The sequence below is a fragment of the Sebastes fasciatus genome, chromosome 14 (assembly GCF_043250625.1).
Source record: "Sebastes fasciatus isolate fSebFas1 chromosome 14, fSebFas1.pri, whole genome shotgun sequence".
NCBI lineage: Eukaryota > Metazoa > Chordata > Actinopteri > Perciformes > Sebastidae > Sebastes > Sebastes fasciatus.
The window spans coordinates 31651088-31671399 of record NC_133808.1 but is presented as its reverse complement, the minus strand read 5'-3'; the positions used below and the strand labels follow the sequence as shown (position 1 = coordinate 31671399).

Here is a 20312-nt window from a genome sequence, read left to right as displayed (position 1 = left end):
ACAATGGAAGCTCGTCTATAACGGAGAAAAAACACCTTAAAGACACGAAGCTACTGTAATACGGTTTGCTTGGGAATAGCGGGCCGTGGGTAACCCGCTTTACCCGTTGAGAGGCTGAAAAGATGAACACCAGTCTCTGAGTACAAATTATAAATTGTCTTTATTTCATGAGCTACAATAGACTATTTAAAAGATGTATACTGTAGGAAATCACTCTGCTATGGCTAGGTAGTACGGGCAGCCGGGCGCTAATTACGGCTTTCCCCACCTGACTGCAAATACTGTATGTAGCCTACTGTGTGTCGGAGTAAAAAACACCACCGCCTTTGCGTCTTTACGCATGTAGCAACCCGTTGTGCGCACGGTAAGCCTATTTAATAAATCCAAAGGAAGGAATCGAACGACGGTCAGAACAAATGGGAAATGTAATTTAATATCACATTTAATATAAGATTTTCAAACCGACTGATAGACATTAGACTAAAACATTCAAACTTTTGTGTACGTGGGGTCTCTTTTGGTCTGCTTCGTGGAGCCATGCATACAGAAGACAGTAAACATGGGGACAAATCAGAAGCTTTAGATACCGCATGCTTTTAATGACTTATAGAAATATAAAAACACTCTGAGCGAAGGTGAAGAAACGTTTACAATGCTTCCTTCCTTCCAATCCTTCCACAGCGGAGAAACAGCTGACAGATGTCAGGAACAATTTCAGTGAAAGCCAGCAAGTGAATATCAGCTTGAGCAAAAAAAAAAACAGTCTTGCGAGATTTATTCACTACAACATGACAAGACTCCAATACCTCATATTTTGGCTTAAGCTTTCAGCAAAGTTAAGGAAATACGGACAGCGCCACTCTGACCTCTGACATTGCTGACCACATTGTGGTCTAAGGGGTTATGTATACAGTATCATAAAATCACGTGATCAAGATTCAAGCTCTCTGCTGCCATCTTGTGTCTCTAGTTATCAAGTAGAGTCCAGATACATCCCCCCTTTTACCGCCCCGACATCACCCTGGTAACGCGGCGGCAATTCTGTTAAATGAAACACGTACCATCTGTAGAAGCAACTGGATGCGACGCGAGTGAGCGTCAGCAACAAAATTAGCTTGATTACATTAGCTGGGTTTCCACCAAAAGTTCCTGGGACTTCTTAATCCCTAGAACTACTTTTAAGGAACTAAAAGGCCACTGCGTTTCCACCGCGGTCTAAAGACCTGCAAAGATCAGGCAAATTAGTCCGCTGACGTAGGAAAGAGGCAACATGACGAGGGCTGCTGGTGGTCGCAGCGGTAAACACACTCTGCAGTCTACAGTTCAGTGTTTCCGTCTGTTTTATCTAAAAAACACATTGGAAAAAAATAAACATTAGGTTTTGTCTCAGTGCGATGATATTTACCGTTGCGTAGTATTTACTGATGCACGTTGGATGTAATGAATGAAATGCAGCGGAGGAAAATGAAACTAAGAGTGTCTGCCTCCACAGTAAATCATCTGTTGACTGTTTGATAGTTATTTATTTGTGCTTCAGAACGTAACCGCCATGAAACAATCAGAAAATAACATTTGATTCCTCTGATTCACTGCTTTGCTCTCACTAACGACACTCCCTCTCTTCATTCACTCTATAGATTGCATTTTTCATCATTTTAAATAAAATAAATTATGATTACACATCAGGAGCTACAGAACATGAACGGTGGTGATAACGGCGACTCAACATTGATTTCTGAGGGGGAAAGCTCCACAGGTTGACTTCATGTGTCTGTGTTGAGCCATGTAATGTGAAAACTAGCAGGGTGACTCATACATCTGTAATAAACTAAATCATATCTGTATTTGTTTTGCAGCAAAACCCAGACATAATCTGTTTGTAGTCAGTTGAGAAACTGAAGCCTCAGGTTCAGGTTTTATCTATTTCTTTCTGTTTGTTACAAGCAAATCTGTTATAATATGAGAAACGGCTGGTATTGGTATATATATATATGGTATACAGTATATATTTAGTAATATGTGAACATTCAGTGCAGAACTCTCGTTCCACAGGGTGGAGCTGCAACAGAAAGCAAAGCAGAAACATCTATTTAAATGTGTTAATATACAGTTCTGTTGTCATAAACAGAACTGATCTGCAGAGGCACTTTGGGTTCAGAATATATGAATGAATGAAGACAAAGTGAAACCCAGGTCCAGGTGGAGGAGGTGGTGGAGTGTGGAGCAGAAGGAGTGGAGGAGTCTCAGTGTGTCTGCAGAGACTGTGCAGAAGGACAGATACACTGATGATACTCTGTCAGGTCCAGAGGAACACACAGGGATGATGGTGGTTAGAGATCAATACTTCCATCTGATGAGAGAAGAAGAAGACAACAGACGTCATCAATCAGTGTCTACAGAGACTCCCTTCATCAGCTGTCAGTCAGCATCCAGTATAAAGAGCAGCAGGACTTCAGTCTGTGCAGCGTAGCCAGCTTCCTTTCAGCTCTCATGTTAACGTATTGGAGTGAACACACTGAGCTCAGAGCTCACAGACCAGAGGCCTGTACTACGAAGCCAGTCCAACACACCCAGGGTATCTTCTCCTTATCTGGTTTAACTAACCCCTCAACCAAGATCCCGCTAAGCGGTCCTACGACAGTTCTGATCAACTCGCTAAGTCAACCCAGGGTTTCTCAGTCTGGCTGTGAGCGCGTTCACATAGAAGGGGCGGGGTTTGTAGCACATGACCAATCACAGACATGGACCAGTCTACGGTCAGCAGAGCGGCACACTTTACAGACGAATATTAGACAAGTTAAACACATAATCCAGACTAGAAGTAACACAGTTTAAACTGCCAAATGCAGGAAGGACAGCTGACTGTGTGAATGTGTAAATTAACAGACTTTTAATATCACGACAGATCTGACTAGAACTAATTACACGTGAACTCCATCAGATTAATGAGTTGATTAGATGTGTTCTTATAGAATAGAATAGAAGATACTTTATTCATCTCCTGGAGGAATTACAATACTTTAGTCTCATTCTTTCAGCTCCAACCCCGGCGGTGTGAAACAGACTTGGGAGAAAGTAAAAGAATAAATCTATAAACATAATTCACAGCGGTAAGCAGGCTTACTTTCACATCTTCTAATCACCCACAGCATACATAAAAGTATTGGTAGCAAAGTAACCAAGGCAACGCATTCAGTCTGAGGGACTGTAGGAGCACGACTCTGACGTGTCTCACGGCAACATACGGCTCAAGAAGCTGATTCAGATGAGGGACTATATGAAGATCATATATGAATATATATATACATATATACTGATTTTGTGTTATTGTGGTTAGTTAAATGTAATTTATGTCCGTTTCACACCGCTGGGTCTGCAGCTGAGAGAAGAAGGCTAAATTATTGTCATACAGGCCATAACAATACATGTGATCACATTAACTCAGCAGAGTACACAAAGTAGTTCTAGTCAGATCTCTGGTGCTCTAGACGGGGCGGTGATATTACAAGTCTGTTCATTTACACATTCACACAGTCGGTGACCTTTCTGCATGCGTCACTTTAAACTGTGTTGCTCTTAGCCTGGATTATGTCTCTGTGTAATATTATCTCACGATCCACACAGTACACAGTGGAAATAACCTGCTGAGAGTCCTGAGAGCATCATTACTGCAGAAACAGAGAGCTATTCACTGCTCACTTTAATGATGGATTTACTGCTGTTAGGTTGCTTTCAGTCACATTTTGAATGTTTCATCTACTTTTAAATATTACATGACAAATATGTAAATATTAGGGCTGTCAATCCATTAAAATATTTAGTCGCAATTAATCGCATGATTGTCCATGATTTATTGAGATTAATCGCAAATTAATCGCATATTTTTTATCTGTTCTAAATGAACCTTAAAGGGAGATTTGTCAAGTATTTAATCCTCTTATCAACATGGGAGTGGACAAATACGCTGCTTTATGCAAATATATGTATATATTTATTATTGTAAATCAATAAACAACACAAAACAATGACAGATATTGATCCAGAAACCCTCACAGGTACTGCATTTAGCATAAAACAATATGCTCCAATCATAACATGTCAAACTGCAGCCCAACAGGCAACAACAGCTGTCAGTGTGTCAGTGTGCTGACTTGACTATGACTTGCCCCAAACTGCATGTGATGATCATAAAGTGGGCATGTCTGTAAAGGGGAGACTCGTGGGTACCCATAGAACCCATTTACATTCACTGATCTGGAGGTCAGAGGTCAAGGGACCCCTTTGAAAATGGACATGACAGTTTTTCCTCACCAAACTTTAGAGTAAGTTTAGAGCGTTATTTAACCTCCTTCATGACCAGCTAGTCTGACCTGGTTGGTACCGATGGATTCATCAGGTTCTGTAGTTTCAGATGATACCAGGATCTTCACTCTAGCTTTAAAACTGAGCCGCTACAACCTAAAAATCACAAGTTGCGTTAATGAGTTAAAGTAATTAGTGGCGTTAAAACAAACTTGCGTTAACGCGTTATTATCACATTAACTCTGACAGCCCGACTAAATATGGAGTCTTTTTGGACGAGGAGATCAAACAGAGCGTTTCAGACAGAGGGTGTAAAGAGGTGCTGCAGCACAGCCGGTAGAAGAAAAGTAAAGTGTTTTTTGAACATTAAAGCATGTTAACATGTTCTAGTAGAAACCTAAAATACAAGTATGAAGCTGAACATCAGCCTGATAGGTCCTCTTTAAAGGTCCCACATGTTCATACACAGACTGAACAGTAAAACGTCAGCTGTGATTACTGGACTTCAGCAGAGGTTCTGGTCTGTATAAAGACCACATGGTTACTAAATGTAACCATGGTTCTATGATGGTTCTATCTCTCATTGAGAGAACACACACTTTCTGATCAGATTTGATGGTACGACAGTTTGATGGATGAGGACAGTTGTCTCTATACATGATGTGATGATGTCAGCTGTAATCCAGCTTTATTTCCTGGAGACATGAACACAACAACAACATCTTCTTCACATCAACTGTAACACATGATCACAACAAGCTTCTGGATGATCAGATTGGCTGACTGTTCTCTCTCTCTCTCTCTGTGTGTCACCGTTCTCCTCTCACAGCTTAACGGAGGAAACACATCACAACAATACTGATGAAACCAGCATGGACCGACTCCGACCCTCTACTGACCTCAGAGTCTCCAGGCTACAGTGTGGACTCTCCACCAGATCAGACAGCAGCTTCATGTCTGAATCCTTCAGGTTGTTGAGCCTCAGATCCAGCTCTCTCAGATGGGAGGGGTTGGACTTCAGAGCTGAGGCCAGAGAAGCACAGCTGATCTCTGACAACCTGCAGCCGATCAATCTGAATAAAGAATAAATGATGAAGATAAAAATCACTTTATAATCCAGTCAGATGTGTTCAGGTTTTAAATGTATAGCTCAACATCACTATGTCCTAATCAATGATCTTTTCCCTAAAATGAGCAGAGTGCCAGCCCCCACTTTGGCCCCGCGCCTGACAGACACACATAAGCAGACAGACAGACACAGAGAGAGAGAGAGAGACAGACAGACAGACAGACAGACACAGAGACACACAGAGAGAGATGGATAGTAAACAGCAGAGGATCTGAAGAAGCAGATAAATGCTCTTCTGATGTGAACAGCCAGGCTTCAGCTCGTGCGGAGATTAATAGCGCGGCGCTTCCGTTCACTACGGGAACCCACGCGGCGCAAATCTGCTGTCTCTGCACCGTTATGTATCACCATTATGAATCTCCCAGAGAAGCTGATCTGGAGGGCAGAGGAGATCCGGCAGCTTGAGAGAAGCTCCGGTACGCATGACAAAGTCACGGTACGCCATAAGGAGTAAAATGAGTAAAATACTGCGTACTGCTACGAACCGGCCCGCTAGAGCACTGCTCACCTCTCATGACATGTTGAGCCAGACAGCCCAGAACTGCTGAACTCTACACTCCCTCATCTCTCTCCCTCTCCTCCTCACTCCCTCCCTCATCTCTCTCCCTCTCCTCCTCACTCCCTCCCTCATCTCTCTCCCTCTCCCCCTCACTCCCTCCCTCATCTCTCTCCTTCTCCTCCTCACTCACTCCCTCATCTCTCTCCCTCTCCTCCTCACTCACTCCCTCATCTCTCTCCCTCTCCTCCTCACTCCCTCCCTCATCTCTCTCCCTCTCCTCCTCACTCCCTCCCTCATCTCTCTCCCTCTCCTCCTCCTCACTCCCTCCCTCATCTCTCTCCCTCTCCTCCTCACTCCCTCCCTCATCTCTCTCCCTCTACTCCTCACTCCCTCCCTCATCTCTCTCCTTCTCCTCCTCACTGTGGCCGCCCGGTACAGAGCGATTGGGCCAGCCCAGTGTCAATTAAGGTAAAGAAATGGGCCGATTTACCTGTTTTATGGGCCCAAAAAATAAAATAAAGACATACGTCGGCCCACCGGGAAAACACCCGATATGCCAGATGGCCAGTCCAGCCCTGATGTCGACACACATCAATAACATGCTGCTGATCTCTGTGTTCATCTATGTGTGTGTGCTGAAGGATCAATATCAATGATCAGACATTATTTGTGGAACACGTTGAAACAAACAGAAACCACAGAAATATTTCTACTTCATGAAGTAAACTTGATCAATGTAAAACAGATATTAGTTCAGAGGATCTTCTGTATCCAGATGTGACCATTTACCAACAATGATAAACATTCATTTACTTTAACAACTAACAGTGGACACTTTCTACACTTTCTTTAAGAAACACAAGTCTTTAGTGACTGCAGACTGAATTTAGTTCAAGAAACATGAAAATATGAAGAAAAGGACATTAACAACTTTATGGATGTAAGTTATGTTTGTTCATAAATCAGGTTCAATTGTTAATTAAACATATAAGATCTATAACAGTAACAGAGAGTCAGTGAACTGACCTCAGAGTCTCCAGTCTACAGTGTGGACTCTCCAGAAAACCACACAGGAGCTTCACTTCTGAATCCTGCAGGTTGTTGTTGTCTCCCAGATCCAGCACTCTCAGATGGGAGGGGTTGGACTTCAGAGCTGAGACCAGAGAAGCACAGCTGATCTCTGACAAACTGCAGTCCAACAATCTGAATAAAGAATAAATGATGAAGATAAAAATCACTTTATAATCCAGTCAGATGTGTTCAGGTTTTAAATGTGTAGCTCAACATTACTATGTCCTAATCAATGATCTTTTCCCTAAAATGAGTAGAGTGACTTTGTCATTGTGTTATTGTGGATCATCATAATGTCAGCCTTCTACAGACATCATCTAGATGTCACCACAACATTCATACACCTGTTCATGTCAACACACATCAATAACATGCTGCTGATCTCAGTCAAGTCTGGAATTAGAGGATCAATATTAAATCAGACTTGTCTGACTTCATTACTTCATTTATTACATGGCCTTCTTCTCACTGTATCTGGGAGCTTAGCAGGTTTATGTCATTTACAGGAAAGGTCCACATTTGTTCAAGTGTGTCTATAAACAACAGCCACATGTCATATGTACATTAAAAGAGTTATTGGTGGCAGTAATCATTCCTCCTGTGAAGTGGTCCCTTCATAACACAACTACACTGTAAGAAATGACTTCAGAAGTTCAACTGAAACTAATATGAAGATTCAGCAGTCTGAGTCCGACAAATGAGACTCAACTATCTCCTGATTCGATACTATCACGATTCAATATGTATTGTGATTTATTGTGATTTTTAAGTATTGTGATTTGATTTTGCAATTTATTGTGATTTTTGTTAACTTTTTTACCACTAGACCATGAAGGGAAAAAGTTGCATCAGACACTTCTAGGGACTTTTACTGAAGAAAATCTCTAAATGAATCCAGTAAGAATGTTTGATTTTCAGCATGTATGTAGTCAGAGATGTCCTGAAGTCAAATATCATTGTCAGGAATTATTTATAAAAAATCTTATCCGGCAACACAAAAATCAAAGAATAAAGACATTTCCCTCACAGATTAGTGGTGTTTTCTTTTTAATTTATAATGTTTTATACTTCTGGTGAATATAATCCATCAATCTTATTTCCATAGGTGTATTTTGTATACACAGTTCCCTTTGTTAACACCTTATTTTGAAAAGCGGACGTAGTCCCACGTGTCTACTTCCTCTAACTTCTCCAAGGTGGTCTCTAGCTCTCCCGTCAGCTCCGTTCTCTTTATCCATCCATGGTCAGCTCCATCGGGGCCGTTTCAATGCAGAGAACACAAATGTCAGTATCTGGGGGCTCTACAGTCGTAGCGTCGGCCCATTTGACCACGGAGACGAGAGCGACGGCCGGCTCCACCGCCACGTTACCGTCATACGATAACGCTTCCTGTCCGTGACGGAGTTAGCATGCAGCTTTAGCTCTGCTCTGTCTAGCTCTGCTTTTCCTGTCAATGTGTGAAACCCAAAGTGTTTCCATCCTTTACTGGATGTGTAGTGTTTACCACGCTGGATTTAACATGGGAGGGTGCAGGTCGTATCCACGACGACCCTCCAACGTTTTAGACTTTCTCGTTTCGGCTCGCTGCGGTTTGTTTTGGTTGACGGATACGGAACGGATATGACGTCACGTTACTCAGAATACCACAATAAAAGCGGTAACTTCCTTCTACCTCCACACAGACTCAGATGAAGCAGATATATTGATTCTGGCATTAAAAAATCTATTTCAAAATCGTTAAATAAAAATTGCGATACATATCGTGATATGGCATCAGTCTCATCTTTTCCTGGTTTTAAAGGCTACATTACAGTAAAGTGATGTAATTTTCTGAACTTACCAGACTAGCTGTTCTAGCTGTTCTATTATTTGTCATTTACACTTCGCCATGAGATCCACTTTACTGATGATTATTTATCAAAAATATCATTGTGTAAAAATTTTGTGGAACCACCGATAGTCAACCCTACAATATCGTCACAATATCGATATCCAAGTATTTGGTCTAAAAAGATATTGTGATACTTGATTTTCTCCAAGTCACCCAGCCCTAATACATCTAACTCAGACTGCTGAAGCCTCCGATTAGTTTAAGATCAACTTTACAGGTCATTTTACACAGAACAAGACTGTGGATTTAGTCCTCATCTCGTAACACTCCACATCAATAACTCTTTGAATGTACATATGAACATGTGAGTATTGTATTGAGATAGACTTGAAAAAAATGTGAACCTGCAAAGATATTTCTGATGCAGAATATTTATTTGGTTTTTGCTTTAAATAATTAGACAATGCTGACATGAAAACAGAGCACAGTTAGATCTGCTGTCAAAAAGAACGTGGGAATAACTTAGAACCATAGGAACCTCTAATTTGATGGTGTCATTCATAATCATCACTTATGTGCCTTTAAGTTGGTGCAATACGTGTTTGTTGAAGAGTGCTGCACCTTTAGACATGTTCAAATAGAGAGCTGCAGGAATGAGTCCTAAAACACAGAAATGAGTCAGCATTTTAGCACTTCCTGTTCCCTCGTCTGGAAGTCAATGGGTTTTTAGTTAGATGCCTGAAATAAGGTCTGTGGTTAAAGGTCCAGTGTGTAGGATCTGGAGGTATCTAGCGGTGAGGTGAGGAGATTGCAACCAACTGAAGCCTCTCCTGTGTGCCAAGCGTGTTGGAGAGCTACGGTGGCCGACGTGAAAATGTGAAAGTCCCTCTGTAGAGCCATCTGGAGCAGAGCCAGTGCAGAGAGAGTGTGTGTACAAACTATATGAGCTACAGTCAGTGAACTGACCTCAGAGTCTCCAGTCTACAGTTTGGACTCTCCAGTGCAGCAGACAGCAGCTTCACTCCTGAATCCTTCAGGTCGTTTCTACTCAGGTCCAGCTCTCTCAGATGGGAGGGGTTGGACTTCAGAGCTGAGGCCACAACTTCACAGTGAGTATCTGAGAGTCCACAGTTAGAAAGTCTGTCATGACACAAAGAATACAAAATATGTTATTATGAAAGAGGACAGTTAATATTTACTTCATGCATTTGATGACTAAACAGTTTGATATATACTTCTTTGATTAACATTTGCTCCTCACATCAGCGGTTCAGCTGATCTTATCTCACTGTCTGACATGAAACAATAATTCTCATCACTCTCTCTCAAACCTGCAGACTTTTAATCTTTGTTTTTCTTTAATCTTGCAGATGAAGAGAGAGAAAATGTAGTTACATAATCAAACATTCATTTAATTAGATATTTTGATGACTGCATGGCGTTTTGTCATTAACACTCTTTTCTGAGCATCAAACGTATTCAGCTCACAAACACAACTAAAGAACCAATAAGGTTGTATTGTTTTCAACATAATGTCATCAGAAAGATGTTATCAGTGTATGTCAAGTTATTGTTTAAATATGTGCAGTATCCCAACTTGAGAGAGATTGAAACATTACTCGGAGATTTTTAACTGGAATCCACTCAATGACAAACAGCTTTCCTTTTTCCCTCCTTTATTTTGTAGGTTGAGTTGAAAGTTCAGTTCATTTTGGAATTATTATTAGCCTTTAGTCATTAGGTGAAAAACCTTTGAAATAGAATAAAATACAGAAAAGAAAATATACACATTATTAGAAAATAAGTATAAATAAGAACAAATTCATTTTTTGAGACTTTGCAAAATTCATTAATCCTTATTTAATTTAATTTAATACACACACTCCTATTTAATGTCTCATGTTAAATGCAAATAAGCAAGTGCCCATTGCTGCCATAGCTTTTGCCTTACCATAAAGGTAATATATATATTATATTATTTAATTGAATTACTATTTTTAATTATTTATTTAAACACAAAGTATATTATAATTATGTTTGAGTTCATATTAAATCACGCAGTAATTTTTAACATAATTTCCCATAAGCCCATGTAAGCTAAAAGCCTGATCACCTACTATTCCTAACTTTATAATGAACTTCTCACCACATGTGTGAGTGAGTGTGAACCAGGATAAACTCACATTAGACAAACAATCAACAGCCTTTTAGTCCTTTATCGTCCCAGTTCACCGCCACTCACCATCTTATCTACATCGACATGCAAATGGACTTAAAACAAACAACCAATTAAACCATCGATCTTCTTCTACACAGCAGAGTCAAACTATCGCCACCAACAGACGGACTACCGTTCCCCGGTGCAGAGCAGCTGCAGTTTGACTTGACAGTGTATCAGCATTAAAAACATAACATTGATCTTTGGTGTGTATAAGATCTCTTAAAAAGTCTGAATTCACCCATTCTGCTGGTATATATTCATCAGACGGCTGTTATTGGTGGAAGCTGTGTATTTCCTGCTACTACTCTTCTCTACAGCAACAAGAGAGAGAAACACCGGAGTTTCCTTCTGTGAGTAACAGAATAAAAGGAAAGACTTAAAAACAAGATGATGGAACACAGCTTGACTTCATGAGCAATAAAATGCACCATTGCTCGATTCAACACACTCAGGGGTTTTACTAGACGATCTATGTCTCGTATGACCAGTAGTTTACGGTGGCTAATGCTAGAGTTGGGTCGATTTTTGGTTTTGCCGGTCCGGTCCGGTGTACAAGCTTAAACCGGTTTGATTTTATGCAAACCGGCGGAACCCACATTTGTCATTATGACACGTTCTGGCAAAATTAAAAAGTAGGCGACATCAACAACCTGTGCCGACAGAGTCACAGTGCTAAATCCAGCCTGTGTTGCATTACTAATAAGCAATATGACAACGTGATTAACGTAATATTATTATGTTGGTGTATAAACAAGAAGAGGTTTGGTTACTAGGAAGTTCAAGTGTTTTTTGGAGTGATGAGACGAGACATGGCAGAGCTGGTCTCAAAGAAAACTAAAACTACAGCAACATGGAAACAGTTTGGATTTGAAGCCAACGAAAGAGATGAGCCCAATAACACACGAGGTAAGGTGTAATGTGGTGCAAGACCTATTGAAAGCAAACCCCAGCACCAGGACTCTGATCCCAGGACCGCCCAGACTCCCCGCCGGATCAGCAAACGTTCTGTTGCTGCCGTTACACCGGTTAGACCCAGCGCTCCACCAGACAGCTGATCTTTTGTTTTTATCATTTGTTTTACCAGGTTCACATGTCGTCTCCATCACCCAAAAAGATAAATAAGAAAAACTGTAAAATGTATCAATTATTAGATATAAATAGAATAAGTGTTCATTAACTCGACAGATAGAAACACAACCTACTGAAACATTTTGAACTCAACATTTGAAACAGCTGAAAAACATCTGTGACAAAATACAACTGACATATTTATGTAATAAACACGTGGAACACTTATAAGAATAATTTATAGTGTGTATATTTGAAGAACTAAACTACTAATCTACACTGATCTATAAAGTTAATGACATCTGGACTTACTGAGCTTTTCTGCAGTTCCTCACAGCTGGAATCAGTCTCCGTCGTCCCTCGCCTGTTGTGTTGTACTTCTCCAGGTCCAACTCATCCAGAACCTCCTCTGACATCTGCAGCATGTAGGCCAGAGCTGAGCAGTGGATCGCAGAGAGTTTCTTCTCTGATCTGTTCTCTGACTTCAGGAACTCTTGGATCTCCTGATGTACCGAGTGGTCGTTCATCTCCGTCAGACAGTGGAAGATGTTGATGCTTCTGTCAGGAGAGGTTTTGGTAGCATTCGTGTTCATCTTCTTCAGGTTGTTGATGATTCTCTGGATGATTTCTGGACTGTTGTCTGTCTGACCCAGCAGACCTCCTAAGAGTCTCTGGTTGGACTCCAGAGAGAGGCCATGAAGGAAGCGAACAAACAGGTCCAGGTGGCCATTTTTACTTTCAAGGGATTTCATCATGGCTCTCTTCAGGAAGTCATCCAGGGTTGAATGAACATATCTTTCTCCCAGGAAGTCCTCCAGTACCTTTGTGTTCCTGTTTGTGTAACAGTGGAACATGTAGACTGCAGCCAGAAACTCCTGAATGCTCAGGTGAACAAAGCAGTAGACTGTTTTCTGGAAGATCACACTCTCTCTTTTGAAGATCTCTGTACAAACTCCTGAGTACACCGAGGCCTCTGTGACATCCAGACCACACCGCTCCAGGTCTTCTTGGTAAAACATGATGTTTCCTTTCTCCAGATGTTCAAACGCCAGCCTCCCCAGCTTCAGAAGAACTTCCCTGTCAGCCTCCGTCAGCTCCTGTGGACTCGTCTCATGTCCCTCACCGTACTTCTGCTTCTTCCTCTTTGTCTGAACCAACAGGAAGTGTGAGTACATGTCAGTCAGGGTCTTGGGCAGCTCTCCTCTCTGGTCTGTAGTCAACATGTGGTCCAGAACTGTAGCAGTGATCCAGCAGAAAACTGGGATTAGACACATGATGTGGAGGCTCCTGGATGTCTTGATGTGTGAGATGATTCTGCTGGACAGCTCTTCATCACTGACTCTCCTCCTGAAGTACTCCTCCTTCTGGGCGTCAGTGAAGCCTCGTACTTCTGTTACCCTGTCAACACATGCAGGAGGGATCTGATTGGCTGCTGCAGGTCGGGAAGTTATCCAGACGAGAGCTGAGGGAAGCAGATTCCCCTGGATGAGGTTTGTCAACAGCACGTTGACTGATGACTTCTGGGTGACATCAGACACAACCTCGTTGTTCTTGAAATCCAGTGAAAGTCTGCTTTCATCCAGGCCGTCAAAGATGAACAGAACTTTACAGACAGCGAGCTTCTCTGCTGTGACCTTCTGTGATGTTGGATGGAAAACACGGAGCAGCATGAGAAGACTGTACTGCTCATCTCTGATCAAGTTCAGCTCCCTGAACGAAAGCAGAACCACCAGACTGACATCTTGGTTTTCCAAGCCCTCTGCCCAGTCCAGAGTGAACTTCTGCACTGAGAAGGTTTTTCCAACGCCAGCGACGCCGTTCGTCATTACGACTCTGATGTGTCCCTGTTGGTCAGGTAAGGCTTTAAAGATGTCGTGGCACTTGATTGGAGCGTCATGGAGGGTCTTCTTCTTGGAAGCTGTCTCAAGCTGCCTCACCTCATGTTGGGTATTAACCTCTTCACTCTGTCTCTCTGTGATGTAGAGCTCAGTGTAGATCCTGTTGAGGAGGGTTCCACTTCCTGTTTCATCAGTTCCTTCAGTCACACGTTCACATCTCTCCTTCAGACTGATCTTATGTTCATCTACAACCTCCTGCAGACCTCTATTCAGACTGATCTTATGTTCATCTACGACCTCCTGCAGACCTCTATTCAGACTGATCTTATGTTCATCTACAACCTCCTGCAGACCTCTATCTGCTGAAAGAGAGAGACAAAGTTTAAGACAAGACAAAGAAACTTATTATTTCTAATGCCAATATGAAAATAATCAATATAAGAACATATAAAGAAGTAAAGGTTATAAAGTCATCTTCCCTTCTTGAAGTCAAAACTAACGTTAACGTGATTTTTATATTTATTTTTAATAGTGTTTCAACGTGTCGCTCTGCAGGACCAGACGTGTGCTTGTAAGTCAGAGAAGGAGACTGTAGCAGGAAAGATAATGTTGTTCAAAGTCTGTGGCTCCTGTTCAGTTCAGTTCAGTTTATTTTTATATAGCGTCAAATCATAACAGAAGTTATCTTAAGATGTTTTTCATATAGAGCAGGTTTAGACCGTACTCTATAATCTAGAGACCCAACAAGAGATCCTCCATGAGCATGTATTGATATACGACAACGGCAAGAAAATAACTCCCCTTTCATCAGTGTGTCTGTCTGTCTGTGATAGAACAGTGATGTTGTTGCTTTACAGAGATTAATAGTTCTACATCTTCATCCTGATGGAAAACAAACATCATTCTGATTGGTTGATGCAAAGACGGCGTGCCATCATAAAAACAAAACATACAAATATGAAATGATTTCTTTTGGGTTCAGATTCAGAAAGGAAGTGATGCAGAGCAGATATGTCTGGTGGAGCAGATCTTAAACGGTCACAACAATAGTCAGTGTATTAAAACAACAAGTTTCCAGACATGAAGACATCAGCAGACCCATCTACAGTCTTACTTTGTACAGTGCTGGTCTGACTGGCTGTCTGAGGTCCAGGTCTTGCTCTGGATCTGGACATCAGCTCCTCCACAGAAGCATGACTCCTCTTCTTCTCTCTGTGGAGACATTACTTTATTACTAAAATCATTTGTTGATTGTTGAAGAATATCCAGACTTGGCCGACACTGAAGCTCAGATGGTCTCAGAGAAGAGTTAAAGTGTTGGTACTGAATTCAGCATTCAGTCTGTGATGAAAATGTTCCTTTATTTGAACTCTCCTGCTTTAATAAACAAGAATTAGCTGCTTTTCCTGTCTGACCGTCTTATTAAACATTTAGTGATCTGGCTGAAGTTTGTTTATTAAAAGGGACTGTTTGTAACTTCTTACACGTATAAATCATTGCTGGTCGGTGTCTCATGGTCGCTCGTGTGTGTCTACGCTGTTCAGACTCAGACTCCAACACAAACTACAGTGAAGCACCAAAACCTCTTGGTTGTATCTAGTGAAGCCCGTCTGTTAAACAGTGTTGGCCGCGGTCGGAGGACGCGGGGGAGACCGTAGCTTTGGTCTCCAGGACCGGAGTCTCTGCTGTACTCTGCTCCTCTGCCTGCCTTCACTCACACACCGCGCTCCTTCTCTCTCTCTCTCTCCACCTCTCACGTGCATGCTGCTCACTCCACACTGCAGAAGAGTTAGTTTAGCTCTGAGAATATCTAGTGAATGTACAGTGGACGTTTGTGCAGAAATAACTGCTGCAGCTCCTCCAGACCAACAGAGGTTTCCCGTGTCTTGTGAAGTGACGGGGCTCCGCAGAGAGAAACGTTATCGTCTCCGACCAAAACTCCGGCGTCTCCCCTGTTCCCTCCGGCCGCGGTCGGGAGGCTGAGGCAGGAAAAGCCAACACTAGGATCAGCATTGATTCATGGAGAGACCTTGGTCTGGTCAGCTAACATTACTGCCAAGCAGCTGAAATATAGAGTGATATTGTGCTTTTAGCTGACGTGTGTCTCCTCACTGTGTTGAGCGATGCTTCTTCATGTCTATGTAGAGCGAGCACAAGCGCCAGCAGCAGGACGCTGACTTTAGTTGACTTAACGGCCACAGGTGTCGCTGTTAACAAGACATTTCTGATTCTTACAAACAGTCCCTTTAACACATAAAATAAATTAAAGAAGTGACAGCATGTTTATTTATATTGCAAATGTTGAAGTTCTATACTCCATTCATATCACCACCGACAGGCAGTTACTGTTTACCGTCATGACGATGCCACCTCGTGGTTTCCTGACGTGCCTTCTCAATATGAGCGTACATGAGCAAGTTGCAGTATTTTTTCCATCGTGTTATTTAGCCTCCAGAATAATATCAATGTATTAAAAATGTCCGTCGTTGCCCTTTAATACAAACTCATCATTTTCTGCAGCTACTTCACAGTAAAAGTCCTCCATTAGAGAGAGCTGATTGTGTCCTTTACTGATTCACAGTCACTTTTGAGTTAGTTAGTTTTGAACTGAGGTTAGAAGTGGTCTAAATATTGAGGTGACCAGCAGTCTGAGACACACAGCAGGCAACACTGGTGTCCTGGTGTTCCTTTTTTTAATGTCAATATGTTTTCTGCCACTTTCTTCTGTCAACTATCAAATGAAGACATGAATTCAAATATTCTAAAAAACAGAAGTGGTACAAATCTACTTTTGACCATTTCATGTCAGCAGATAGTTTTACACCAGAGATGTTTGTTCTTGACCTTCAGAAACAAGATGTGGTGCAGAGAATCTAAACTCAAAGGTCCACATAATAATGATCCAGAGCTTTCAACTGAAAGCTCTGGATCATTAGTAAGTGGGCCGTTGAGCAGATTTTTCCTTCACCATATTTTACATATGTAGTGAAAGAACAAACTCAAACCATCAACACATTATGATAAATTGTGAAATGGAGGTTCTCAGGTGTTTTGTTACAGAAATACAATCAGTAGTTTGGCTATAAAACCCAGACTAAGATCCATCTGAGGTTGAAACAGTATCTGCACTAATAGTTCTGCATCAGGAATATAAATCTGTTAGCAGAACATTTAGTCTTCATCCTCAATGCATCATCATCCATCAGGTCAGCTTACAGTAGAAACAGTCTCTTACTTTGACTCTGAGGGTCCAGCTTCATTACTGAAGTCCTCAGGACACCACATGGACCGGTCACTCTTCACAGACAGACAGCTGGGTACTGGAGACTCTGCTCTCTGTCTGAACTGAACTCTGCAAACACCAAGATGATTTTATTCACATCACATGAATCCTTGATAAATTCTCTTTTTAGGTCATTAAGGTCGCTCTAAACACACAAACTACTTCTACTGTCGACAATAAGGAGGTTTAAAAGCTTGTAGCTGTTTTCTTACATTAGATTACATCTTCTCTCGGTGACTGACAGCTGTCACAGATACTAAGAGGAAGAGCTTATTTGATGAAGTCGGTTAAATTTTAGTCGACAAATACATTTGTGTAGTAATTTGAATATAGCAGCTCTCTTACTTTGTGTCTGAGGGTGCAGGTTCATTACTGAAGTGTAGAGTTATCTTTGATCAGGATATGTCCTTTAACTCCCACATAAAACAAACTTCGAGGACTGCCTTCTTTCATCTACGTTACACTGCGGAAATCAGGCACATCCTGTCTCAAAATGATGCAGAAAAATGAGTTACTCCTAGACTAGACTACTGCAACTCCTTATTATCAGGCTGCTCCAATAAGTCTCTTCAGACTCTCCAGTTGATCCAGAATGCTGCAGCACGTGTTCTGACTAGAACTAGAAAAAGAGATCATATTACTCCTGTATTAGCTTCTCTGCACCGGCTCCCTGTAAAATCAAGAATAGAATATAAAATCGTCCTCCTCACCTACAAAGCGCTAAACGGTCAGGCCCCATCATATCTTAAAGAGCTCATAGTACCCTATAACCCCACTAGAGCACTGCGCTCCCAGAATGCAGCAGGGTTACTTGAGGTTCCTAGAGTCTCCAAATGGGAGCCAGAGCCTTCAGCTATCAAGCTCCTCTTCTGTGGAACCAGCTCCCAGTTTCAGTCCGGGAGGCAGACACCCTCTCCACATTTAAGAGCAGGATTTATTCGTTTGTTTATGTGCTAAAAGTGTGATTCAGGGTTCTTTCACACCTGTAGTTGGGTTCAACTGTGATTAGAAGTTACTGGTGACCCAGACCTTTGTCCAGCGATATCTCTGTCAATTTTACTGCCAATGAAAATATTCTGCAACATTTTGGTAATATTTAGAGCCAAATGTGCAGCTTCCCAAAATCTACATCTTTTCATAACATATAAACCTACACCTGTGCTGAATCTGTTGCTTCCATCGCAAAATACACAATTGTTAGAAATATATCAGCTCAGCTGCCCCGCTACCACCCTGCCTCAGTCTACAGTCTTCATCCTTCTGATCTGTGATTCATTTACAGGACATCTTTGACCTTTGAGTTTATGTATGAGGGCGTGTTACTCACACAGATCAGCTTTTTAACACGGTGTGTTCATGAGAATCTCTTTTGTCTTGAACAGGTTGAATTAAAATGAGTTTTGGTCAAATGTTATCTCATTTTTATGTTTAAATCAATGTGATTATAAACTAATGTACTTTTTCTAGTTTTTTCAGACTTATATGACTAAGATTCTTCTCAACGTCTGGAAGAAAAGATATTCTGTCTGCTGCATAAAAAAGCCATTTTCCTCTTTTTCATAATCCAGACATAGATGGTAACCAGAGATGACACTTCTTCTTGCTCAGTTAGTGCAACATGAAGCTGCATGTTGAGGAATATAAATCTGTTAGCAGAACGTTTAGTCTTCATCCTCAATGCATCATCATCCATCAGGTCAGCTTACAGTAGAAACAGTCTCTTACTTTGACTCTGAGGGTCCAGGTTCATTACTGAAGTCCACAGGAATCCCCATGGACCCGTCACTCTTCATAGACTGACAGCCGGAGACTAGAGGCTTTAGTCTGTCCTCCTCTTCCTCCACACAGTCACCCATCTTCTGATCTGAAGTCAGTCTGAGAGGTCAAACAGGAACACTGACTGTGAGCTCAGAACATTGAGAGGAAACAAGTTTGTAGCAGAGTCACAGGCGAGACTGAGAGAACAGGAAGTAACACACAACCTCTCTCTCTATCACACACACACACACACACACACACACACACACACACACACACACACACACACACATACACACACACACACACACAGTATACAGTATAATAAAACCACCCAGAACTCCACCTGGTCACTTCTCTTTAACTCTCTGCTTGTTTTCTTGGCGTACAGCAGCTTTAATGAGGATTATTCAGCCAGTCATAACTTTGTGTTGAGTTCATTCTAACATTTCTCTCCTCTACAGTCCACAGGGAGGAAACTGACTCAGAGACTTTGACGGTGACATAATATAATGTTGGATTAACACTCACCCTGTTTCAGCCTTCAGGCTTCAGACTTCCTCCTTCTGCTTCGTTTTCTCAAAATGGAGTCAGTGAACACTTCGGTCGTTTCCTCTGAAGCGTCACGTGAAGCTACATCCGTTTCTGATGACAGCAGCAGCTGATCACATCTGGATCAGCTGTCAGTGGCTTTAACAGCTGTTTATGTCTGAACTATACTAATAATACTAATAAAGACAAGTGCAAGCTGCAGTTTGTATTTCTACTGGTGACTGAGTCCTGCTTAGAGGACCAGGAACCATCTCTACTGGAACAATATCTTTATATTATTTATTCATTATTAGTGTCAGTAGTTATTGATATTCTGATTGTGAGTTCATTATTTAATAAACCAGATTATGACTATGGTGTCTTTTGAACACTGGACATTATTTATTAGGCTAAAGGGAAAATGTAAATGATGTATATCAAACCGACGTTCAGGAATCATCAGCCTCATGTGACTGAATGGAAATGAGGATAAATGATGTAAAAGGTGTTTGTTGCTGACAGACAGACTCTCCTTTTCTCTCTGACTTTAATAGTTTCATTAATAAAAGTTAACGGAGGAAATAACAGATCATGAAAAGAAAAAACATTCTAATAAATGCAGAAAGTTACTTTAGTCAGTTTGTCAGGTGTTCTAAAGCTCTTTCAGGGTCAGGATGCTTCACTGGCGGTGTGTGAAGCAGAGATACTGCAGGTCCTTCTGCTGCTGTTCAGAGCTTCAGTTAACACACATTATAACTAGATGGTGAATCAGAAGACAACT

General features: G+C 41.5%; 1 protein-coding gene across 5 annotated transcripts; it reads right to left on the bottom strand.

Moving 5' to 3' along the window:
* Window positions 1-707: 707 nt before the first annotated feature.
* LOC141781929 (protein NLRC3-like) lies at window positions 708-19117 on the bottom strand. Of its 5 annotated transcripts, none has more exons than XM_074657926.1 (8): window positions 18968-19116; window positions 17195-17311; window positions 15081-15171; window positions 12434-14238; window positions 9799-9972; window positions 6957-7133; window positions 5191-5375; window positions 708-2350 (listed from the first exon to the last, which is right to left on the bottom strand). In XM_074657926.1, exons 1-8 carry the CDS (start codon window positions 19096-19098, stop codon window positions 2331-2333), a joined length of 2700 nt encoding a protein of 899 aa, XP_074514027.1. In that variant the 5' UTR covers window positions 19099-19116; the 3' UTR covers window positions 708-2330. The 5 variants fall into 5 exon arrangements, with proteins under 5 accessions (XP_074514027.1, XP_074514026.1, XP_074514025.1 ...); XM_074657922.1 differs by having other exon boundaries at window positions 712-2350; window positions 12434-14321; window positions 15074-15171; window positions 18968-19117; XM_074657925.1 differs by lacking the exon at window positions 17195-17311 and having other exon boundaries at window positions 18968-19117.
* Between the last annotated feature and the right edge of the window lie 1195 nt (window positions 19118-20312).